Source organism: Lolium rigidum, unplaced genomic scaffold (assembly GCF_022539505.1).
Source record: "Lolium rigidum isolate FL_2022 unplaced genomic scaffold, APGP_CSIRO_Lrig_0.1 contig_37655_1, whole genome shotgun sequence".
Lineage (NCBI taxonomy): Eukaryota > Viridiplantae > Streptophyta > Magnoliopsida > Poales > Poaceae > Lolium > Lolium rigidum.
In genome coordinates, this window is record NW_025900396.1 from 10,136 (window position 1) to 36,739 (window position 26,604).

Genomic DNA, 26,604 nt, shown 5'->3' on the forward strand with positions numbered 1-26,604 from the left:
CATGTTTTTCTCAGTCGCCGCTATCATCACAAATCCAGCTTGATTTAAACAGTGCCGATCACTGATCTTCCTAGCACCACTGATGGTGCGGTTCCACTTAGTAGACATGATCATTTCTTCAGGGAAACAAAAACTGATGCTGTCGCAGAGGCTCGCAGTCGCAGTCGACGGATCTTAACCTGTGGCTGCATGTGGACCCCACCGGTGCGCCGCCGCAGCCTTTCGCGAGCGCGTTTCGCTTTATAGCCCACCATCCCCACTCACCATTGCGACACACAGACCACAGCGAGACCCCGACCCCTCTCCCCCAATCCGCCGCAAGCCGAGCGCCACCCAGGAAGCGGAAGGTTAGTAGGGGCTGCCATTTCTCGTTTCGCTGAAGTCTACTATTCTGGCATTCAGATTACTCCCTCGTCCCGCTTGATTTCACCCTGCGAAATGCCAGCGATCGACGAATTTTGGCGTTTTCTCAGACGTTTTTCCCGGGCGCTGTTCCGGTGTCGCGTCGCGGCTAGCAGATCTGGTGGCCTGGGTAACTGCCGGGTTTCGATTCGCGAGATCTGCGAGCGTGGGTGCGCGCGACGCGTAGATCCGGCCGAGTTTCGCGAGGCATTGCCGTCTGGAAGTGGGGATTTGCTTTTTTAGGTGGGGGAGCTAGGTTGATCTGCCAAAGTTATTTAGCTGGCGAATGATCCCGCTAGATGTTCGATTCGCTTGATCAATCATGTCGGCGGGAGTGCTTACACTGGGACTCGCAGTGTTTTCCTTCTGCAGTTAGTGCTTGGATTTAGCGTCCTGGCGGGGGTTACTTGTTGTGATGGCTAGTAGATCTGCTTCGCCGGTGCCAGCTATTTTACTTGACCTTCAATGCTTGATAGTAGCGGATTTTATTATAATCCGGTGTTTATTATTACGAGGAAGTGGTTTTTTTGGTCTCTCTTGTAGGAGAACTACATAATAATGTTTGGTCACTCCTAGGTAAAATTCTTGTACTATATACTCCACTTTTATTATTACGAGGAAGTAGTTTTTTGGTCTATTTTATACATAATGTTTGGTTATTCCTAGGTAAAATGTTGTAGTTTTAAATGCTTGCTTTTACAAACACCTATGGTTGTCATAACAGACTGCTAGTTTAGACTCACATGCTTAGCCTCATCTAATGTGGTGTGTCTGAACATCGATGCTAGTAGATCATTTAGCCTTGGAGAATTGCCTACTGCAGGTTGGATGGAACTTACAATGTTCATCCTAACTCTTTTGAAATGAGTTTGTGTGTACATTTGCTTCCTGCTAACAAACGTGAGCTCGCTGAATGAGGAAGTGCTGATCTGAGTTATATTGACTGCCATGTCCTTCTTACCGTTGTGCATATTGTTACTCTTGTCCTGCTGGATTTTGGTGATCGCTCATCAGTGCTTCTTATGTCGTTGCAGTAAGATACTCCGCTGCTCAAAATGTCGCGGGAGGAGAATGTCTACATGGCCAAGCTGGCCGAGCAGGCGGAAAGGTACGAGGAGATGGTCGAGTACATGGAGAAGGTGGCCAAGACGGTAGACGTGGAGGAGCTCACTGTTGAGGAGCGTAACCTCCTGTCTGTTGCCTACAAGAACGTGATTGGGGCTCGCCGTGCTTCGTGGCGTATCGTCTCATCCATTGAGCAGAAGGAGGAGGGGCGTGGGAACGAGGAGCATGTTTCTCTGATCAAGGAATACCGTGGAAAGATCGAGGCCGAGCTGAGCAAGATTTGTGATGGTATCCTCAAGTTGCTAGACTCGCACCTTGTGCCCATGTCTACTGCTGCTGAGTCCAAGGTGTTTTACCTCAAGATGAAGGGTGATTATCACAGGTTGGACGAATCTGCCACTATTTTTGGTTGTGCTGTTGAATCACCAGTTTGTATGACTATACTGTAACTTTGTAAATTTCTAATTGTGTGCAGGTACTTGGCTGAATTTAAGGCTAGTGCCGAGAGGAAGGAAGCTGCCGAGAGCACCATGGTGGCTTACAAGGCTGCTCAGGTTGGTTCATGTCTTTGCCATCGTATTAATTTCACTTCATTGCTATGGGAGCATCTGGCCACATTTGGTTTGTAGCTTGTTTGCGAGGCTTGTTGATGTTTGCAAAATTATTTTATCATACTATCTGCTGTGCAGGATATTGCTCTGGCGGAACTGGCCCCCACACATCCCATAAGGCTTGGACTTGCACTTAACTTCTCAGTGTTCTACTACGAGATTCTGAACTCTCCAGACAAAGCTTGCAATCTTGCAAAGCAGGTTAGTGTCATATTTATCTTTCTGGAATTCAGTGTTCCAGTCAGTCTATACTATGGTTTCTTCTTTCAACGAGAATGAGTAGATCTTGTAGTGACTGTTCATGATTTTCTTTGCGTGACTTGTGTGAGTCTTATGCAGTAAGTTTATTAGAAGGGAAAGTTTTGTTTTTGCCACACTAGATTTTGCCCATCTTGCTTTGCCACTCTAAATTTTGACATCTTGATTTTGCCCTATTCTCTATCATTGAGGGGCAAAAGCAAAAGCAAAACAACAACAAAAGGGGCAAAAGCAAAACAAAAACATATCATTTTCACATGGGGCAAAAACGATACATTACTGGGAACTGGCAGGGCAAAAGCAAAACGGGCAAAAACTAGTGTGGCAAAAACAAAATTTTCCCTTATTAGAAATGAATTATAATCCATTTTGTGTTCAAGATGTAGTATCTGCAAATATACATTGATTTGGTCTGCATTGGATTGTAGACAGTCCTAAAACTTTGCTCCTGGTACTTAACTCGAAGGATTTTGAACTTAGCTTCCTCATTTTCATGAGGATGGCAATTTAGGATATGTATGCCAACTGCTGCTGTTTTGTCCTAAATCGCCTGACGTGTTGACGTTATAATACTAAGCTGTGCTCTACTCTGCATGCCATGTCATTGATATCTTGTGACCTATCGAACTTCACTCTGCAGGCTTTTGATGAGGCTATCTCTGAGTTGGACACCCTCGGTGAGGAGTCCTACAAGGACAGCACATTGATCATGCAGCTTCTGAGGGACAACTTGACCCTATGGACATCTGACCTCACGGTATCTCCTCAACCAGAGTGGTTTGTCGTCTGCCTCGTGGTTTTTAACCCCTAATCAGTAATCATCTGATAATGTCTTGGTTGCAGGAGGAGGGTGGTGCTGAGGATGGCAAAGAAGCCTCGAAAGGCGAAGGTGCCGAGGGCCAGTAACTGTGTTGAATCAATGTGTTTGCGTGTTGAAGTCTGCGTTGTGCCGTGGATGGATTGTCCTGTTCTAGCTGTCTCTCATGTACTCCCCTCCCTCCCTTTTTCCCTGTTGTAGGATGGTAGTGGTCGAAGTAGTTCTATTGCCTTTGCGTCTTTTCTAGTTGGCGCAGTCGGTCCATTTCGGACCGATATTGTTCTCCTGGATTTGACTGCATGGTGTTGTGTCTCACCAGTGGTTTCAATTTAATCGTCTTTGTCTCTTCGGTTTGGCAATCACTTACTGTTGCACTTATTCACATTCCGATAGCTTAAAGTAGATCATGTTGACAAAGACCTTGTTGCTGTCTCGCTCACTGATGTCCTTGCTAGCAGAGCTGCTCTCTGACCGTCTAGCCTTGCCGTCCTTGGTTGATCCGAGGTCATGGGCCACTCGTCGCTGTATGTGCTGATGCCACTAAGGTCCCCATCTGGGCATTGCAAGGGAGGGTTCCATTGCATGCGCCCGTTTGGACTCTGCTTTACAGTCCTAGTTTTCTCTGGTGGGCATGGGGTTCCTTCAGCTGGTAATTAACCGCATTGAAAAGGTTTCTCGCCCCTGCATGAGGCTGGTGCCACTCTCACCTGCTACGTCAGCTTTTTTCCTTACTCTCACCCTACGGTGCCAGTGCACAGGCTATAGTGCCAGCTCTCACTTCTCTCTCCTCCACATCACCATTTCTTTTTCAGATTAAGTTATTTCACTCGATTTTTTTTAGACATTCGAAATAATGCAAGAAAATTATTTTATTCAACTAAAAATATTACTGATTACATAATAATTAAAAAATTGCATAATAAATTTTAAAAATTACATAATAAATAAAAATTCTACTCCTCTCGCTCGCCCCCACTCTCGCCTCCCTCTCGCTGCCAACGCTTCCGCCCGCCTCTCGCCTCCCTCTCGCCCCCAACGCAGGCGGTAGCCGGGCGGGAGCGGGTGATACCGCCGGGCGCCCGCGCCGCCGCCTCCCGCTCTCGTCTCGCCCCTCTCTCGCCTCTATCTCGCCCCGCCTCGGGCGCTACCGCCCCCGCTCTCGCCCGCAATGGCACCAGCCTGAATAGGCGGCAACAACCAAGCTTTTGCTGGTGCGCGTTGGTTCTTTTGACCGTGTGGATTTGTTTTCATGTGAGTCCACTAAGTAGGGCTTGTCCGCGGTTGTTGCTCATGATGCGACCACTGACATGGCATCGAAGGCTGGTGATGAATCATTGTTGGCAAAGCCCTAGATGAGTCGTCTTTGGTTGGAGAGGAATGTCACTTTGGTGGTTTCACCCCTCATGCTAGGTCATGTATGTCATCGTAGCCTGATGTGTCGATTGCCTCTGAGTGCGAGGACATCAATAGGATTATGGCTCTAAAGAGCGAGCAGCCGCCAGGTTACAAAAAGCACTGACGTTTCCGCTCGCTTTCAACCACTGCCACTTTACCTGAGCACTGTGACGCAGTCGGTCAAGTATGGAGTTTCTGCTAGTATATCAAGGACTTATGAGAACTGAAAAGCAAAAAAACTAGGCAAAGGAATTCTCATAGTTCATTGAATTAAGAGTGTGTTCGGTTCTAGAACCAATGAAATGGAACGGAACCGGTCCGTACATAGAGGCAATTCTTATATTTGGTTGTGGAATGAAATGGAACCGAGTGGTTTCTCGAAAGAGAATATTCTCCTCATATGTGAAATGCATCCATTTCACCGAATTGGTGGAATCTGGTAGAACGGTTGTTAATTAGCTGCTATTAATCACGAAGCACTCGACTAATCTAGCTGAAAAATAATTCACCGTTGTTAATTACGATTTTGAGATTAAAATGACCATTTACCACTATTAATTACGATTTTGAGACAAAAGATTAAACTTTAACCTTGTTCCGTTCTACTCTCCAAATTCCTCCAACCGAATAAAACATAATATTAAGTACGATTTTGAGATTAAAAAGGTCATTAGGCGTTGTTAATTGCGATTTTAAGATTTAAAAGGCCATTTGTCATTGTTAATTACGATTTTGAAACAAAAGTTTAGTTTAACCACATTTCGTTCTGCTCTCCAATTCCCCCAACCGAACAAAAAAAATACCATTCCGTTCCTTTTTTTTGTCCAAACCAAACGCGAGGATGGAACCATTCTATTTCTCTGGAACGGAACTATTCCGTTCCATCCCACGCCGTTCCATAACCGAACGCACCCTAAGAGAGGACCATTTGTGGGGGGTTCGTGGAAGAGTTAGGTTCGATTCCCTTTATACGGGATGTGGCGAAGAAGACGCGGTTCACAAAATATGTTGTGCCCAGCTTTAAGATTTAAAACATGTCATCTACTTCCAGAAAATGTTTGGAACAAACAACTTTCTCTAATTCAACGCTGCATTCTACGAAGATTGAGGAACAAGAGGAGTGGCTTCCATGTAAACAAAGTACTCCTTCCTTCCCATAAAAAGTAGATTCAAATAAAGTTCAGAAAAGGAAGAAAGTGCATAAGTCGAGGAAAATATAGTAGTAAATCATTTGTCCTTGGGGACACTTGTAAATAATTATCTTTGGTTCCAAGCAAGATCCGTTTAGAAAAAGGTGATTTGTAGTACGCGTGTGAAAATATGTTTTCCCCAAGCCCGATCTTGGTTTCAATGCAGCAGAGAAAGGTTATGGGTAAAAATAAGGTCTTTATTCTGGTGATCCGCTCAATGGATGTCACTACAGCCGCTGGCATTCCTTTCTACACCGCAAAGCATGCCTCGTCGCCTGCATACCACCTACGTAATGATGAGCCGCGCCGACGGCGGTCAGTTGCCTCCACCACCGTCTCCACCTCCACCACCACCACCACCACGGGTGGAGTTCGACGTTGACCCCGAGCTGGCGGACAACGAGGAGTGGAAGGCGGCGGCGCAAGGGGCCGCCATAGAGGCGTTTGTTGGCGATGAGTTTGTCACGCTCGAGCGGCAAACATGAGTTGCACGAGTGGCATTGTTTGGAGGAGCCGTAGTAGCGGCTGCGGAGGCAGGAGCTACAACATTGGCTGCGGCGGGAGGAGCTGGAGCAACAACTGCGGAAGGAGGCGACGGTCGCGGAATTGGTGACCAGGGAGGCGAAAGAGGTGGCGGCGGAAGCGGAGGACGAGGGCGACGAGGACAACGAGGAGGAGGATGACGACATCGACTAGTCCAACGACGGGCCAGACCCGGAGGAGCAGGCGGCGCAGCAGTGGGCGATCGTCGAGTCCTTCGGGTCGCAAAAGAAGCTGCAGGACGACGCCCGTGCCCGCAAGGTGGATAACGATGCGTGGTGGCGCCACGCATTCGACCTCTTCCTCCAGCAGGCACCGGAGCAGCGACGGAGGGGAGGAGAAGATGCGCGGAACGACGTGTTCTCGTCACGCTCCGGAGGTAGAGTCGGCGCTCGGCGAACGAGCAGCGGCGGAGGAGAGGCGACGATGGGGCGGGGTCGTCGAACGCACCGCCGGACGGCCAATAGGCTAGGGTTTAGATGATTCTAACCGTCATTCAAACTTGTAAGATATAATTAAATTTAAATGAAACCTTTTCGTGCATCTTTATTATTTTGGAGCCTTTAAATGGCGGGCACGACCGGAGAGAGACGCGCACAAGCGCGGCACCACGTCAATGCATCTTCCAAACGTTTAATCCTCGTCGTTTGGATGCTGTTAGAATGCGACTGGATATATGCTCTAAAAATCCATTCTCTCAGGATACCTTTGTCTGCACAATCCCACTTTGTTTGCATATGGTCTTTTCTTTTTGCCCGTTAGAGATGCATGAAGATTGCGACTACACGCGTAAAATATGTGTGCAAGCATGTACCTCCTCATACATTTCGGTTCAATTCAGCGTTGTTGAGTAGAGGGATCTTTTCGTCAACAATTCACTTGGGTAGAGGGCTATACAATGGCCTTAGGGAAAGTCGTTGTAAATAACCGGATTGACATATGCCTTAAATTATTCAATAGCTCATCAAAGTGAATCAGGCCCGCCGTACAAAGTACAAACATCATCCTTGCCGACAACATGATCCGCGGCGTCGTCCTGTCTGCCCTCATGGTGGAGGATGATGAGCACTACAAGCACCTCGAACCAGTGGCGGAGCCAGGCCTTCAACCCTGTGTAGTCAAACTAAAACTGTGTAGTCAAATAGACCTATTCTTACAATTTTTTAATAATTTTTTGCATGATCGTTATAAGATTGGCCAAAAAACTGTGTAGTCAATTGACTACACAGTTCATACGCCTCGAACGGCACTAGAGTTGTGGCTATTGTGGGTGTGTGCCTGCTCTGCTGCTCCGTGGTGACCAGTTGCGCCCCGTCTTGGTGCGGCGCTCTTTATGCTCGCCACCGCTTCTATGTTTGTATCCTTGAGTACTGTGGCAATGGCAGGACGAGCCTATGATGTCCCCTCGTTTATTTGAATGCGTAAATCACACCAAGTTATATTTAGAATAGTTTTAGTCTTGCTCATTGGTGGTAATTGTTTTCTTTTTAGATGGATAAAGTGAATGACTTGGTAATTCATCCACCTTTCATTTGGTTCCTTCTTCCTTCATGGACAGGGAGCAGAGTACACCAGGGAATGGATCGGGGAGACTTGTATAGGATCTCTACTTTAGGTGAGATCCTAGGATCAACACATAAAAATCGTATTTAGAAATTGTGAAAAAATCTAAAACTTTTATACAAAATACCTACGGGCTGTTTCTACAAGTCCAAGAATTTTTTGCTTCAAATTCGACTTACAGTTAGAGAAACAAAAAAGATAAATTGTACTGTGAATAGTATCATCCTTGGGTGAACAGCATTTCACACTATTCACACCCAAATTTATCCTTTTTGGTTCTCTAAGTGTAGGTTGAATTTGAAGCAGCAAATTTTTGAGGTTGCATATATAACATAGATGTGTATTGTCAAATTTTTTGAGAATATTTGAACATGTTTTGTCTTTTCAAAAAAGTTGATCTCACAGATCCTATGTAATGGTAGATCCTACCCAAGTCGTGCTAGTCTTGTAGACACCGTGGGATATTCATTAAAATGGCCAGAAAGGGTTATCAAGTTAGTTCGTGTGCCAATGTGCATACATTTCATATCCAGCCCAGCATATAGAATATGTACGGGGGGTGTTGAACTTGACCTGCTACTGCTCTGCTATTATGTTAGAGCTTATACTCGTATAATGAACGTTTGGCGATCACCTTATTGACTGGCTCCTTTGATGGTTACATTTAGCTCACCCTGATAACGACAAGGGCAAGGCAATCTAATGAAATGGTTTCATATGGTCGATACAAAATATACATCTGAAATGCACTGTTTACTTGCCTATGGTTTTGTCCCTTTGGAAGTATAATTGTGTTCAGTATGATGGAGCTAACACTTTAAACCTTGAAACATCTGGAAAGGTTTCGGTTCAAATTCAGGTAGTCTAGTATACTACTCTGCTAGCTTTCAATTTTTATGTTCTCTTTTGATGCCGTTGGTTGGTACTTTGACGTGCCTATGCTTTTCACGAGCTTAGTAACAGTTAGATAATCTGTAGCCTATTCACTGATGGTTTCAGATTAGTATAACAATGTTCTTTTGATCATATGCAGGAGAGGCTGCGATCGGCACTCCTGAGAAAACTGATGTGTCCGATGATGATTTGAGTGATGCGTTTGAAGTGTCCAAGCAGCCGCAAGGGGCTCAGGTGAGTTTGGTCAATTTTTACAGGTTACATGAATGGAATCTAAATCGTGCTGCTTAGAACACTTATCAGGTGTTAAAACAAACATATTAAAATGTTTTATCAGGCATTCTGACAGACGAGCATATTAGCTGTATGATGTCTCCTCTTAGAGTAGATTTAGTCTTTAGAGTAACTGTCTTTTTCTTAGATGGACCAAGTGAATGACTTGGTAATTCATCCAATTCTTCCATTTAGCTCCTTTTATGGACAGGGAGCAGAGAACACCAGCGAATGGATTTCGTGTTAGTACATCTGATAGTAGCTGTAGACACCACGATCTAATTGTTCAGTACATCGCTATTTTGTGCACGTATGATGGGGCCAACAATTACATCGATCGTTTTCAGAGTACAAAACCAATTATCGACAACAGCAACAAGAAACAAATGGCCCAGCAATGCGTATCATCTTGTAATACAAATGGACTCTGAACTCACAGTGTTTTCAGAGTTTAAACAAAATGTAGACAACAACAAGAAACAATGGCGCAACAATGCGCATCATATTGTTCTACTAATTCAAATGGACTCTGAACTCGAGAATCAACATAGTCTAGTGACTCTAGTCTAGTACCCAGAAATCCTCCTCCTAGAGCTCCATGTTGATCAGCTAGGCATGCTCGGCGTAGAAGCGGGTGGGCATCCACACCCTGCAGCGCCACCGCATGTACCTGAGGGCCAACCTCTTGCCATCGGTTCGACTCTTTGGCACCGTGATGCCGTCGTCGCTTCCGACGGGCGGTTTCTGGTCGTGTTCCTTCATCCACCGCCATCCGGGCGCGTTCTGGTGCAGAGCGCAGGGACGGGGGAGCTCGTTGCAGTGGCACCAGAGGGCGGATTCCCAGGGCTCGGGCGCGCTGTGGCTCCGCTTCAGGAGGCAGGTCGCCATCATCTTGTTCGTCCTCCTTGCCGACGGCAGCTTGGGCCGCTTGGACGGCCGTGGGCTTGGCTCGTAGATGGCGTCCTCCTCTTTGGACGGCTGCGGCGGCGGCGGCGGATTCTTCCTCTTCTTGCTGTCGGCCGGGTACGGCGGGATTGGCGGGTACACCTTCAAGTAGTTGTCCTCGGGCAGCAGCGGGGGCGCATGGATCTTGGCGTCGTCAGTGAGTATGGTCGCCTGGATTTCGTCACGGGAGAGCAGCGGCATCAGCGGGCCGAACTCGGCGAGCATCAACGCCCTGTACTCGTCGTCGGCGAAGACCGGATATTCGGCCTCAGACTCGGCCAGCGGCGGCAACGCGGCACCCGACGATAACAGCAGACGGGAACGGCCGGACATGTACGCCGGGAAGCTGGGCGGAGGAGGCAGCACGTCGGAAACACGCATGGCCATCATCATGGTGGCTCTAGGCTAGGGTTTGATCGGCCGGCGGCGCGTAGGTGTTTGGGCAGTGGGCGAGGAGAGGAGATCGGCCTCCGGAGCAGAAATCTTGAAGCGCTTTATCGAGCCCAGGTGGAAACCGAGTTGAAGCGGGAGTGGGACTCGATTGCTATGTCGGTTGCCGAGTTCGACTCTGTTTCCTTTCCACGTAGGCTGTAGCCTGTAGGCAGCTGGATGTGACGCTATTTGGAGTTCCGGACTCAAATTTCAGATGCGATGGGATGGAAATCTACACGATGGGCATTCCAAATAGGCCAGTGGGGGACTCCGGGCGTACGAGAAAAATTAGGCCACTGGAGAGCTTCGGCTCACGGCCCAGAAAGATTTTTTTTGAGAATTACTCTAAACCAGTTGCAAAACAATGCAAAAACCAGAACGTTGTGGGTCTAACATGCGACATGCCGACTGGACATCGTTGCACTCGGGGAACTCCACCGAAGTGACAACATTGGTGTTATGAGAAGAATAGGCCTACCGTAAGCATTTCAAGTCAAGGTTAAAAAATTAAAAGAAGAGAGGGCTTACTAACATGCCACCGTAGCCCAAGACGTAGCAAACCACATCACCGCTCCGGCCCGGCCCAAGTAACATTTCGTGTGAAACGAATGCGTAGTCGGCCATCGTCTTGTTCCTCTTGTCGATGGTCGACAACGCGACGAGACACCTCGCTCGCCGCTGCTCAAGGTCGCGACAGACACACGCGGGCACAACACATCATCCGCGAGTTGTCCACAACCTTTGCCAGTAGGCTCTCCAGATTCACGCCCAAGAACACATTGTCGTCGTTGTATCCTAGCCACTGCCGCCGGTGAAATGACGAGCTCAACCTCGCCGTGTCCTATAATGCTATGAGAAAAGTCATCGTTGAACCCTAATGCCACATCACCCTCTCATTCTTCCCCTCTCCCTCTCTACCTCCCACACTTCTATAGAAGCCGCCACTAGCGTCGAGCAAGAAAACGACGATTCTGACCACCCCTGGTTCGTGATGTGGTCAAAGTGATGCGCCTGGGCAAGAGGAATCGAGCTGGAGCTCCCTCACCCAATCAAATTTCATTGATCCCTGTCACTGGTGGTCACCGGGATCCGCGACCGTGTGCTCACCTCCGACCATACGCAACCTCACCGAGCATCTCCTTGTCATCAGTGTGAGTCCTCTGAAGCTAATTCTTTCGCTTGATATACACATGTAGCTCGTAATAGCTAGATGGTTGGAGTTGCCCTGCCGTATACCAACATGGGCTGTGGACCAAGTGGACTTGGGCTTGTGCCTGCATGGGAGACTACTGCCTCCATTTCATAGAATAAGGCCTATATTTGTTTTTGGAAAAGTCAAGCCAAGTAAAGTTTGATCAACTTTTACAAAAAAACTATCAAAACCATGATAATATGTAGATATCGTATAAAAATATATTTCATGATGAATCTAATGGTGTTGAGTTTGGATTGTACATATTAACAAATTTTTTTCCTAAAAACTTGGTCAAATTTTACATAGTTTGACTTTTCAAAAAAAATAAGCCTTATTTATTTTGAAATGGATGTAGTATAAAGAAAGCAGAGACAACATAATCAAAACATCCAATCGAACATAACGTCTTCCCGTCTTCTTCTCCTGCTCCTCTGGACCTTCTCCTTCCTCATGGTCTAGTTGCTCTCCACAAGCAATTCGTATCCACCTCATGTCCCGTGATCACCAGCGGAAATAGGGATCGTTACACACTTACACTAAAATTCTGCCTTGATGCGCCTGCATAGCTCCGTTGGCCAACGGCGGAGACATGAAACAAGTTTGAGGGGGGGGGGGACTAAAGATGGCAAAAAAGGCAAAAGAATGGCAAGAAGTGTTAGCGAATTTTTTCATTGATTATACCATCATTCACTGGATAAGTGATGATGAAAAAAGGATGCACAATTGCATATATTATTGAAAGTAACAATCTAGATAACACGAGATAGAGCAATTAACACTTCTCAATTAAAGTCCACTCGACGTGGTGCTTCCTCGAACTCATCTATAATTGCATCCGTCGATATTCCAACATCAATTTCCTTTTCAATGTATGTTACCAAGCAATCTCTTAGGAATCCATCTTCTATTTTATTCCGACTAGGAAAATGCCCCCGTGTTGCAGCGGAACTTTTCATCCATCTCCAACATGTCTCGTGGTTTGATTATAAATTTTAAGAAAACATGCCCATGCCTAACAATAGAGGATAAAAAACTGCTCTGCAGAGACAAAAAAAAGTATCTCGATGGAAGTTGGGTCGCAAAACTATCTCAATTGGATCATCCGCTCTAACACAGGAACGCTGAAGCTAAACTTGTATCTTTGTTTTTCTGACTGAAAAACAACAAAAGCACTTGAAGCAAATATGCCTAATATGCATACGTATCTAAATGCATATGCTTTCTTTAAAAGATATTGTAGAAGAAGCAAGCTTCAGTCTAACTTGTCTAGTTGTCTTCACGGCAGGCAGCACGAGCTATGATCCATGCATCTGTACAAGAGCCTCAATATCTCGTCCGTCATCTATCATCAGTGGCGGAAACCCACGTCGATGGAGCAGGATGATACATTGGAAGTCACCGCTTGGCCTGAAGAAACATCGGTGCTGCTTCTTTGAGCACATAAATCAGCAACACCGGCCGGGATGCTAGGAACCGCCGACCTGGTGATGTTGACCGAGCAGATGGGCACGCTTAGAAACTACTCTCCTTCTCCGTCAAAAGCTAGGAGCTCCTACGACTACGAGTCGACTCCGTTGTTTCAGAGGACACAACAAAGTATACTGCTAGCTACTGTTAGAAGCTTTTGGTGAACACACACCGGTCAAGACATAGCTTTAAACCATTGTCGACTCGATAAAACATGTTGGCAGATTTATTTATGGATTAATCATCTTCAGCTGTTTGTAGCGAAAAAAACACACAACGCCTCCCGTGGAGTCTCAACCTAGTGGATTGGCACACTGCCACGATCTATGACATGTTGACGGCAAGCGCCCGACGCGTCACAGTGATGGCGGCGGACGCCGAGGCTCACCGGCAGGTAGCGACGATGGGGCGCTGATTTCTTCTCCCTCTGTTGTGGCCCATCACCATGGCCGCACCGCTGGGCACTGAATCGGTGTTGGTGCGTCCATATCATCGACTTCGAAATCAATTCGCCTGAGGAGAAGAGGAGGCGCATGCCAAGCACGGACACCGCAACACGGGTGAGGTTGCGAGGAACGTCTTCCGCATGAGAGCCGATACGCGTGCTCCTTCGGCATTGCGCCCAGGGCCCTCACCGGTGACACGTCTGCAGTACCGCCACTGAAGACGAGCTTGTCCGCCATTGTCATCGCGTGCTCCCAGAGTTTCCGCCGATCTTGCACCGTGCCGAGAGTTTCCGCTGACCTCGCGTCAAGATTTTGATGATTACACACAATCCCATATACGGAGTATATAGCCACGATGCAGGCTAAACCCTTGGCTAGCTCCTTCCCTTTTTATTTCGGCAAGAACGGGAGGAGTTCGTGCTTGACACGTACGGTTTCCAAGTTTCAAGATACGTGAGTGCGTGTCATATGGCCATAGCGATCGCGGATGATCGGGACAGAGAGAGATAGCCTTTGGGAAAAATCAGAACTGATTCAAACACCTAGTGCGATCGGCGAGCGATCGGAACCAAGACAAACACATGTGGGATGGACGCATAGCAAGACGTATTAATCGAGAACAACCAATCGAACGGACGGACATACGTTTTCTAGTGATCAGAAAAATACGAACCAAGCGAAAAAATCGGTTTTTTTTACGGACAAAAATTTATTCCGGTTCTTGACCTACCAACACTACCAATCTGTAACTTATTAATAGAGATTATTCAATAGGTTATGGCGTCTCATTGGAGAGCAACTTAACTGTGTGTCTGTATGTTAGGCAGACCGAGGGAGGCTTGACTAAAGTCTTGAGCCGTCCTTGACTCCGTGAGTCTAACACTGAACTATGGGTTTAAGGTTTATCGTTGACCAGGCTGAAAGGACACGGATGTCGCCTAGAGGGGGGGGTGAATAGGCGGTTTAAAACTTTTACGAGATGGGCTTAACAAATGCGGAATAAAACTAGCGTTTACTTTGTCAAGCCCAAAGCCTATATACTATGGTTCACCTATGTGCACCAACAACTTATGCTAAGCAATACAAACAACTTATGTGATAGCAAGATATATAACTTCAAGCACGATGGCTATCACAAAGTAAAGTGCATAAGTAAGGAGCTCGGGTATAGAGATAACCGAGGCACGCGGGAGACGACGATGTAGCCCGAAGTTCACACTCTTGCGAGTGCTACTCTCCGTTGGAGCGGTGTGGAGGACAAGTCACTCCAAAAGCACGAGGGCCACCGTATTCTCCTCGAGAATTCCACCAAGAGGGATGTCCTCGAACCACTATGTAACCTTAGGGAGGTTACCGAACCCGCACAAAGCTTGGGGCTATCTCCACAACTTAATTGGAGGCTCCCAACAAATTGCCACAAAGGCCTTGCCCTTGAAGAATCTCCACAACTTAATTGGAGTCCCCAAGAACACCACTAAGATGCCACAAAGGCCTTGCCCTTGAAGATTCTCCACAACTTAATTGGAGTCCCCAAGAACACCACAAAGATGCCACAAAGGCCTAGAATCCGTCTAGGGTTCCAAGAACCCAAGAGTAACAACTTTCTTGCTTTCACCTCCACGAATCACCGTGGAGAACTCAAACCGATGCACCAAATGCAATGGCAAGAACACCACAAAGATGCTCAAGTCCTTCTCTCTCAAATTCCAACAAAGCTACAAAAGCTATTGGGGGAATAAGAGAGGAAGAACAAAGGAATTCACAAAGAACACCAAGATCAAGATCTAGAGAGTTCCACTCACAAAGAGATGGATTTGATTGGTAGAAATGTAGATCTAGATCTTCTCTCTCTTTTCCCTCAAGAATATGCAAGAATCATGGGAGGAATCAAGAACTAGGGCAAGCTTTGAAGTACAACAATGGAGGGGAGAGAGAAAGTGAACCAACCAGCCCAAGGAGGAAGAAGGGGTCTTATATACCCCCTCCCAACGAAATATGACCGTTTGGGGCCTCCCAGGCCGGAAAATCCGCCCCCGGGCCGGATTATCCGCCCCCCGAAATCGCCCCTGGACTCGAGTCGGATATTTGGCCGGATATTTGCCTGGAATTGGCCATTCGGGCCGGATTATCCGCCCCCGAAAAACTGCAGAAACACCAAAACTAAAAGGGGCATAACTTTAGCATCCGGACTCCGATTTTGATGATCTTGGGCTTGTTTTGAAGCTAGGAACAAGCTCTACAAGATCATGCAGGAAACCATCATAGTCCAACAAGGGAGCATAGAAACAAATGATGAAAGGTTCTCGAAAATGCAACAAGTTGCCCGTGCAAAAACCATTCTTGATGAACTAGAGCTTGTCATGAGAATAAGCACAAGCTCTAAATCATCACATGGATAAGATCCAAATAACAACCAAGAAAGATGATGAACCAAACTCGAAAACGCAACAAGTGATCTATGCGAAATCCGTTTTCGATGAACTAGAGCTTGTCATGAGAATAAGCACAAGCTCTAAAACATCACATGGATAAGGTCCAAATAACAACCAAGAAAGATGATGCAAGGATGCAAAGGTTTGAGCTCTCTCCGAACGATACGATCGAGTTACTCACCCGAGAGCCCTCTTGATAGTACGGCAACTAAACTATAAACCGGTCTCCAACTACACTATGAGACCGGTGAGAAAGAAATCCTATCAAGAGCAAACCTTATACTTGCGCATTCCACTTGAGCTTGATGACGACGATCTTGACCTCAACAAGATGGAACGCCTTTCTTGCTTGTGCTTGCTTGACGAAGTCTTGTAGATTGCTCCCCATAAACCACCATGGGAGAGCTTCTTCTTCGGCGCATCTTCACATAACCATGACCACCATGTGGATTGCTCCCCCATAATCCACCATGGGAGAGCTTCTTCTTCGGCGCATCTTCACATATCCATGATCACCATATGGATGGCAAGACTCAAGCAAAGGATCTCTTCGAGATGGCTCATCTTGAACTTGCACATCATTTCTCCATGGCAAGCTTCAAGCTTATGAACTCTTAGAGTTGGCTCATCTTGAACTTGCACTTCATTTCTTCATTCTTCATCATGTTGATGTCTTGAAGTAACTTGAGGGCTCACTTCATCTTCATCTTCAAGACATACTTGACACTTGATATCCTTCATCAATTTCTTCTTATTGCAACCTTGAAGCCAACATATGGTTCAAGAATTGCCTATGGACAACTCCTACAAATATAACTCAATGCAAACATTAGTCCATAGGGATTGTCATTAATTACCAAAACCACACATGGGGGCTCCATGCACTTTCAATCTCCCCCATTTTGGTAATTGATGACAATCTCTTTGAGAGGGTTTATATAAGGAATTTAAGTAACAAATAAGTTGAATATATAGAGCAAACTCCCCCATAATATATGCATGTGTGAATGATCTTGACTTTCATTGCATATATTGGCATTCAAAGCCTAGTGGAGTTTCCTCTAAATATTCAACTATGCAAAGCAACAAGATGCAATGCAATAAAGGCACATGCTTAAGCACAAAGCAAAGACATAACCAAATTCCCTTAAACCCTCCAAACTTCTCCCCCATTGGCACCAATTGCCGAAATGGGTGAAAAATTTAGAAGGCCAATATAGTGAGAGTTCCTCCATAGCGTGTGCATTTCTCATAATTTGAGTGGAATCAAATGCACATATCCAATGACGAATATTCGGAAGGAATCACACTATAGATAGGATCAAAGATTGCAAAAAGATAACAAAGTCTAGAAGCTTCAACAAATGAAGCAAGCAACCAAATGAACCACAAAGAGGATACCAAAAGAAAGATAGATATTATGATAAGATCAAGAAGATTGCTCTAAATAATATGAGGAAGCTCCCCAAGGTTTGTGCACAAAACTAGACAATTTGCATTGGAGTATAAAGTGCACAAACATGGAATCATCACTCCCATAATATCATTCAAAAACAAAAGATACCAAGTGAATCAAACTCTAATGATCACCACAAGATAGTGTTCTAAATCAAATGAGGAAGCTCCCCAATGTACATGCATAATAAAATGTTGCATTTGAATACAATATGCATAACATGGAATCCTCCCTCCCTCATTTAAAACACAAACATTTGTAATAGATCATAGATAGAAAAGTAAGCTAAACACTTGCAACAAACAAATAGTTGAGCAACAAGTAAGAGGCACCATAATAAAAAGGCTCAACCAAGAGGATATGTGAAAGACATGATAAAGCATATTATAAGACTATTACAAGGATGAGCAAAAAACATCATCATAGTCTTCAATGAATTATATTGCTTAGCATGACCAATCAACACACAATAAATAAATAAGATATCAAAAGGAGATGTATCATCTCTTATGTGTATAAGTTTCTCTAAGTGGGCAATATCACAAAGATATTTATCCACAAAGAAACATGCACACATAAAATAGATACGCAAGAAAAATGGTATGATATCCAAGACGAAGTCATGAAATATACCAATAAGAATTTTTGCTTAATAGCATGGCCAAAGGCTCAATTTTATCTTATTGTACATTCATGAACTTCAACCACAAACAACTAAAATACATCACAAATATCAACAAGGGATAGAAGATAGTTGGGATGCATTTGAGAAAGGCAACAAGTATCACAAACGGGGATACCAAAAGAAGTAACTAAATTTGCACTTTCATCTATATTGCACATGTGAGAGCCTTGAGGAATTGATATGCAACAAAATTGCTAGATAGGCATAGTTGGGATGGATGAATCATGAGCATGATTTAAAATACTTCCCAACAAATGCACTCATCTCAAATTACTCACATTCACAATAAAGAGGTTTCATAAAGACTTTTGCAAGAAGCACAACATTTGCAAATCAAGAGATTCATGACAAGATGCAACCATAAGGTTGGATACAAGAAAAGTATGCATGAGAAGATACTTGTTACCAAGATAGCATTGGTGTGGATGTAGTAGATATGTGTTCGTTGATCATCCTAGCTTGCCTCAAGTTACCATTGAGTCACCACTTCTTTCCAAGAGTGAGACAAGCATTCAATGCATATCCATTGTACCTAACACAAAGGTAAGTACAAAATGGTCCCCAAACTAATTGGGTCCGAAGTATTTGGACACACTACAACATATAGGACAAACTCCACAATTCTATGTGCATATAGATATGAAATTGAATTTCATGCACATCTTAGTCAAATTAGGATTTGATGGAGTTTACCCTATATATTGGATCAAAGAAAGTGACACATGCCATAAGATATACATATATATATTAAATATGCATGCACAATACTTTCAAGAACCAAAGGAAGATACAATTTGGACAAAACACCAAATAAACCAAGAGACAATGGTTGTCCAAATTATATCAAAGAATCAAATCAACACAAGATTGACTCCAAAGACTTATCTCATTATAAGAAGCTAATTAAACCTAAGCACAAAGGAATGAGATAACCAACTCTCAAGAGAGCAAGGTTCCAACAAATAAACCAAACCCTCGACACTTTTTATGATGGCACAAAGTACCAAAAAGAAAATTTATGTCTCCCAAAACCAATTTTTTGATAAAGATCAAGAGAAGTTTAAGCATTATAACAAATATAGGAGAGCTCCCCCAAGATTAGTGCATTATCTAGGATTTAGAATATGGATACAAAATGCACAAAACTAGGATCATCACGCTACCTATATCTACTAAAAATGCTAAGAAAGTTTGAATAGACAAATTAGATCCATAAGATGCAAGGAAGACACATGGGAGTCAAAGCACAACAAATTCATGGAAATAAATAAGGCAATATAAATACAAGAGCCAATGTAGATATGATCAATAAATATCTACCTCATAATTGATTACCAATTGTCCTAGGACAAGAGTTATTAGGAAATATTTCCCGGTGGTAGTTTGTAAGTATACATAAGATCATATTTACAACGAACAAAGCATATGGTAAAAGATAAGAGTTAACCATCATGCAAAGATAGTTTCTTGATAGATTCATTTAGTCATACCAACATGCAAGGCAATTAATAGTATTCACACCAACATGCAAAGCAATTAATAGTATTCATACCAACATGCAAAGCAATTAATAGTATGACTTGAAGCACATGGTTTTCCAAAAATGTATTGAGGGACACGTTGTGAAAAACCATGCCAAGAAAAACTTTCACAAATAAGATCCACAAAGATATTAGCAATGAAGCCATTTAAGCAAGTTGGAGCTTGTTTGAGCAAACATGCCACATAGGAGAGAGATAATTTACGGTATCAATTCTATGTGACACAACCTCAAATGTTCACATTTTCTAGGCTTGTAATATGCACAAAGCTTATTACTCCCCCATAATGTGATAAGGAATTTATTTTCACAAGAGGCAAATAAGATCCAAGTAGAGATATTAATGGACATTAGAATTTGAATTTCTCATGAAGATGACATACCACATAGCGACTAGATAATCTCGCAATATCAATTCTAAGTGATATTCCTCATGTACACACATTGTTTAGGATCATGAAATTCCCAAAGGAATATCACTCCCCCAAAATGGGATTGTCCATTAATCGCTCATAAGAGCCATATAAGATACAACAAGATGCAAAGAGGCTCCAACACAAACACAAATACATGGGGTGCAACCCAACATGCATAGACTTGATTTCTCAAGAAAAGCAAGTAGGAAGCACAACATATACAAACACATGTTAGGAACAAAACTAACACATGCAAAGGGGCGAGTAACTTTCAATATAAATGAGTTGAGAACATGTTACCGCAAGGAGGAACATTGAATATATGATAGAAGCAAGATAACCAAAAGACTTGGCTTGAGATAATATAAATGATGAAGATCCCTTAATTCTTCATGATGTAGCCAAGTCTCCAATGCCCTCCAACAAGCACCTATTGATCAAGTTTTGGATTGTTGGTCCCCAACTAAGTTGGGTCCTAAGAGGTTAGTCACAATAGGCTTGGCAACCCAAATGGTTCTTTTCTTGACACCACATTGAGCACCAACAAATTTGGCAAACACATTGCCACCCTCATCCTTACGAAGAGAATAAACATCATCAACGGTGATAGAGTTGGATGAGGTACCAATAGTGCAAAAGGAGGAGATGTGGCCCTTCTCGCGGCATATGTAGCAAGTTCTTTTCTTCTCCTTCTTCTCACTAGATTTCTCCACAATGGGAGCATTGGCTTGATTCTTCTTGGGAAGTGGCATTTCTTCAACTTGAGGTTGAATATGAGTTTGAGCTTGACGCCGCTTCCCTTTTTGCTTCTTCTTCAAAGGGCAAGATCTAACATGGTGCACTTCAATTTTGCACTTGAAGCAAACAATCTTGGCCGGGTCTTTGATTTGAATCCAAGTCCACTCTTGTCATTGGGGGATTGTTGCACACTTAACATCGTGTCAAGTTTGCATTTCCCTTGATGACTCTTTACCAAGTCGGTCTTCAAAGAAGTGACTTGGGCCTTGAGCTCTTTGATTTCCTCTACATGGTTAGTAACAACACAAGTACTAGAGGAAGTAGAACCTTCATTGTTAGAGCAACAAGGCAAGGAAGATAATTCATCACAAGATTTAGCAATACTATGAGTGGATGAATTACTAGGACTAGCACATGGCAATATAGCATTTTGGGTAGTAGTGCTAGTATCCACATGAGGCTCACAAGGTGTTGCCTTTGATATGATAGACTCATGAGCTAACTTTAGCCTATCATGAGAAGCTAGAAGATCCTCATGGGAGCTAGAAAGATTTCCATGATTTTCTTCCAATTTCCCATAATTTCTAGTTAGCAACTCAAGTTGAGCCCTTAGCTCAACATTCTCCTTCAAGATAGATGCTTCACAAGAAGTAGAGTTAGTAGCACAAGCATCATCACAAGACATATTAAGAAGAGAGGGTAACATAGCATGCTCTTTTAAATAGGAAGCTTGAAGTTGCTCATGGGACTTGGTGAGGATAGAGTGTTCGCTCTCCAAGACCTTGTGGGCCTTGTCTAGATCATCTAGATCCTTAACAAGTTTATCATGACCAACACCAACTTTGGGATTTTCCTTTTTAAGCATTTTTACTTGAGCTTTAGCATGGTCTCTTTCCTTAGTGAGTTTAGAAACTATTTAATTTTGAGACACTTCAAGGGTTTCAAGTTGCTCTTCAAGAGAGGCTATGGTCTCTTGTTCTTCTTCAAGATCATTCTTTAGGGATGCTACATCATTGGCATACTCTCGTTCAAGAGCACCCTTTTTATCAATGGTGTTCTCATGCATCCAAATAAGTTTTTGGCTCTCAATAGCGATAGTCAAGATTTCAAAGAAGTGAGTGCTAGCAATTTTATCTTTGCAAATAACCTTGAATACGCTCTTACCCTTATCGCGTAGAGAGACAACCCAATCCTCTTCTTCATATTCATCCTCATCCTTATCACCACGAGACATATTAGGTTCCATGGTAGGAGGTACAGTGGAACCCTTGGCCATAAGGCATATATGAGGACCGTGAGATAAAGACGAGGAGTTACTTGAGGCTCCTTTCAAGATCTTGTCTTGACCAATAGAATCTTTGGTCTCCTCTACATTGTTAGACACACAACAACTAGAGGAAATAGAATCATTTTTATCATGGCCACAAGACAATGCAAGCATATCATCATTAGATTTTTTCAAGCAACTTACACATGATATGCAAGGACTATCAACACAAGCATGTAAATCATTTCTAGTGCTAGATGTGTTTGAGTCCGTAGATGAAACATTGCAATGAGATAGAGATGAAGAATCATTAATAGAAAGCTCAATATCAACATTGCAATTTTCATCACCACTCACCATATCATAACCTTGTGTCTTGACACACTTTGGTGAAGTGGATGAAGATGAGAACTCATCACGGCCGGAAGTGGAAGCAATGCAATCATCCTTAATAATATTGGACACATCATATTTATCTTGAATTTTTGTCCATAACTCATGAGCGCTCCAAAAAGGCAAGTATGGAAAAAGACCTACATCTCGCAAAGCATTCATAAGAACATTAGAAGCTTGAGAATTGAGATATAAATTTTTCTCATCCTCTAAAGATAGATTTTGTGAATCCATAGGAGGAGAAAAACCTATATCTACAATTTTCTCCATATGAGGGTCAATGTCCCGAAAATGACTAAGCATGCAAATTTTCCAAACATCATAATTTGTGCCATCTAATATAAGAGTGTTATTGTGCACTAATCCTCTAGCCGACATCTTTACTCTCAAGGCGGTGAAGCCTAAGAATGAGAGACCTTGCTCTGATACCAATTGAAAGGACACGGATATCGCCTAGAGGGGGGTGAATAGGCGGTTTAAAACTTTTACGAGATGGGCTTAACAAATGCGGAATAAAACTAGCGTTTACTTTGTCAAGCCCAAAGCCTATATACTATGGTTCACCTATGTGCACCAACAACTTATGCTAAGCAATACAAGCAACTTATGTGATAGTGATGCGTGTAGTTGACACGTCCGTTGGGAACCCCAAGAGGAAGGTGTGATGCGCACAGCGGCAAGTTTCCCTCAGTAAGAAACCAAGGTTTAATCGAACCAGTAGGAGTCAAGAAGCACGTTGAAGGTTGATGGCGGCGGGATGTAGTGCGGCGCAACACCGGAGATTCGGCGCCAACGTGGAACCTGCACAACACAACCAAAGTACTTTGCCCCAACGAAACGGTGAGGTTGTCAATCTCACCGGACTTGCTGTAACAAAGGATTAACCGTATTGTGTGGAAGATGATTGTTTGCAGAGAAAACGGTAAAACAAGTATTGCGGCAGATTTGTATTTCGGTATTAAAAGAATGGACCGGGGTCCACGAGTTCACTAGAGGTGTCTCTCCCATAAGATAAAAGCATGTTGGGTGAACAAATTACGGTCGGGCAATTGACAAATAGAGAGGGCATAACAATGCACATACATGACATGATAAGTATAGTGAGATTTAATTGGGCATTACGACAAAGTACATAGACCGCCATCCAAGCTGCATCTATGCCTAAAAAGTCCACCTTCGAGGTTATCGTCCGAACCCCTTCCGAGTATTAAGTTGCAAAGCAACGAGACAATTGCATTAAGTATGGTGCGTAATGTAATCAACAACTACATCCTCGGACATAGCGCCAATGTTTTATCCCTAGTGGCAACGGCACAACACAACCTTAGAACTTTACATCCATTGTCCCGGTGTCAATGCGAGGCATGAACCCACTATCGAGCATAAATACTCCCTCTTGGAGTTAAAAGCAAAAACTTGGCCAGAGCCTCTACTAATAACGGAGAGCATGCAAGATCATAAACAACACATATGTAATAACTTGATAATTAACATAACATGGTATTCTCTATCCATCGGATCCCGACAAACACAACATAGAGTATTACGAGATAGATGATCTTGATCATGTTAGGCAGCTCACAAGATCCAACAATGAAGCACAATGAGGAGAAGACAACCATCTAGCTACTGCTATGGACCCATAGTCCGGGGGTGAACTACTCACTCATCACTCCGGAGGCGACCATGGCGGTGTAGAGTCCTCCGGGAGATGAATCCCCTCTCCGGCGGGGTGCCGGAGGAGATCTCCAGAATCCCCGAGATGGGATCGGCGGCGGCGGCGTCTCGGTAAGGTTTTCCGTATCGTGGTTTTTCGCATCGGGGGTTTCGCGACGGAGGCTTTAAGTAGGCGGAAGGGCGAGTCGGGGGCCGACGAGGGGCCCACACCACAGGGCGGCGCGGGCCCCCTTGGCCGCGCCGCCATGTGGTGTCGCCACCTCGTGGCCCCACTTCGTATGCTCTTCGGTCTTCGGAAGGTTCGTGGCAAAATAGGCCCCTGGGTCTTCGTTTCGTCCAATTCCGAGAATATTTCGTTACTAGGATTTACGAAACCAAAAACAGCGAGAAAACGAGAGCTGGCACTTCGGCATCTTGTTAATAGGTTAGTTCCGAGAAAATGCACGAATATGACATAAAGTGTGCATAAAACATGTAGGTATCATCAATAATATGGCATAGAACATAAGAAATTATCGATACGTCGGAGACGTATCAAGCATCCCCAAGCTTAGTTACTGCTCGTCCCGAGCGGGTAAAACGATAACAAAGATAATTTACGAAGTGATATGCCATCATAACCTTGATCATACTATTTGTAAACATATGTAGTGGATGCAGCGATCAAAACAATGGTAATGACATGAGTAAACAAGTGAATCATAAAGCAAAGACTTTTCATGAATAGTACTTCAAGACAAGTATTAATAAGTCTTGCATAAGAGTTAACTCATAAAGCAATAAATCAAAGTAAAGGTATTGAAGCAACACAAAGGAAGATTAAGTTTCAGCGGTTGCTTTCAACTTGTAACATGTATATCTCATGGATAATTGTCAACATAGAGTAATATAACAAGTACAATATGCAAGTATGTAGGAATCAATGCACAGTTCACACAAGTGTTTGCTTCTTGAGGTGGAGAGAGATAGGTGAGCTGACTCAACATAAAAGTAAAGAGAATGGTCCTTCAAAGAGGAAAGCATCGATTGCTATATTTGTGCTAGAGCTTTTATTTTGAAAACATGAAACAATTTTGTCAACGGTAGTAATAAAGCATATGAGTTATGTACATTATATCTTACAAGTTGCAAGTCTCATGCATAGTATACTAATAGTGCCCGCACCTTGTCCTAATTAGCTTGGACTACCGGATCTTTGCAATGCACATGTTTTAACCAAGTGTCACAATGGGGTACCTCCATGCCGCTTTGTACAAAGGTCTAAGGAGAAAGCTCGCATTTTGGATTTCTCGCTTTTGATTATTCTCAACTTAGACATCCATACTGGGACAACATGGACAACGAGATAATGGACTCCTCTTTAATGCATAAGCATGTGGCAACAATTATTATTCTCATATGAGATTGAGGATATATGTCCAAAGCTGAAACTTCCACCATGAATCATGGCTTTAGTTAGCGGCCCAATGTTCTTCTCTAACAATATGCATGCTCCAACCATGAAGGTGGTAGATCTCTCTTACTTCGGACAAGACGGACATGCATAGCAACTCACATGATATTCAACAAAGAATAGTTGATGGCGTCCCCGAAACATGGTTATCGCACAACAAGCAACTTAATAAGAGATAAAGTGCATAAGTACATATTCAATACCACAATAGTTTTTAAGCTATTTGTCCCATGAGCTATATATTGCAAAGGTGAATGATGGAATTTTAAAGGTAGCACTCAAGCAATTTACTTTGGAATGGCGGATAAATACCATGTAGTAGGTAGGTATGGTGGACACAAATGGCATAGTGGTTGGCTCAAGTATTTTGGATGCATGAGAAGTATTCCCTCTCGATACAAGGTTTAGGCTAGCAAGGTTATTTGAAACAAACACAAGGATGAACGGTACAACAAAACTCACATAAAAGACATATTGTAAACATTATAAGACTCCATACCGTCTTCCTTGTTGTTCAAAACTCAATACTAGATGTTATCTAGACTCTAGAGAAACCAAATATGCAAACCAAATTAGCAAGCTCTAAGTATTTCTTCATTAATGGGTGCAAAGTATATGATGCAAGAGCTTAAACATGAGCACAACAATTGCCAAGTATCAAATTATCCAAGACATTTTAGAGTTACTACATGTAGCATTTTCCAATTCCAACCATATAACAATTTAACGAAGAAGAAACTTCGCCATGAATACTATGAGTAGAGCCTAAGGACATATTTGTCCATATGCTACAGCGGAGCGTGTCTCTCTCCCATAAAGTGAATGCTAGGATCCATTTTATTCAAACAAAACAAAAAACAAAAACAAACCGACGCTCCAAGCAAAGTACATAAGATGTGACGGAATAAAAATATAGTTTCGGGGGAGGAACACGATAATGTTGTCGATGAAGAAGGGGATGCCTTGGGCATCCCCAAGCTTAGACAGCTTGAGTCTTCTTAAAATATGCAGGGGTGAACCACGGGGCATCCCCAAGCTTAGAGCTTTCACTCTC

The 26,604-nt window shown here is 43.7% G+C and overlaps 1 protein-coding gene across 1 annotated transcript; it reads left to right on the forward strand.

The window, feature by feature from the left end:
- The first annotated feature begins 287 nt into the window (after positions 1-287).
- LOC124681250 (14-3-3-like protein GF14-C) lies at positions 288-3,512 on the forward strand. Its single transcript, XM_047216184.1, has 6 exons — positions 288-347; positions 1,437-1,849; positions 1,943-2,021; positions 2,157-2,279; positions 2,977-3,093; positions 3,180-3,512. Exons 2-6 carry the CDS (start codon positions 1,458-1,460, stop codon positions 3,240-3,242), a joined length of 774 nt encoding a protein of 257 aa, XP_047072140.1. The 5' UTR covers positions 288-347; positions 1,437-1,457; the 3' UTR covers positions 3,243-3,512.
- The last annotated feature ends 23,092 nt before the right edge of the window (positions 3,513-26,604 follow it).

Coding starts and splice junctions, on each gene's coding strand:
- LOC124681250 (XM_047216184.1), top strand. CDS start 1,458: ATGTCGCGGGAGGAGAATGTCTACATGGCCAAGCTGGCCGAGCAGGCG. Junction 1,850..1,942: donor ATGAAGGGTGATTATCACAG/GTTGGACGAATC, acceptor AATTGTGTGCAG/GTACTTGGCTGAATTTAAGG. Junction 2,022..2,156: donor TGGCTTACAAGGCTGCTCAG/GTTGGTTCATGT, acceptor TCTGCTGTGCAG/GATATTGCTCTGGCGGAACT.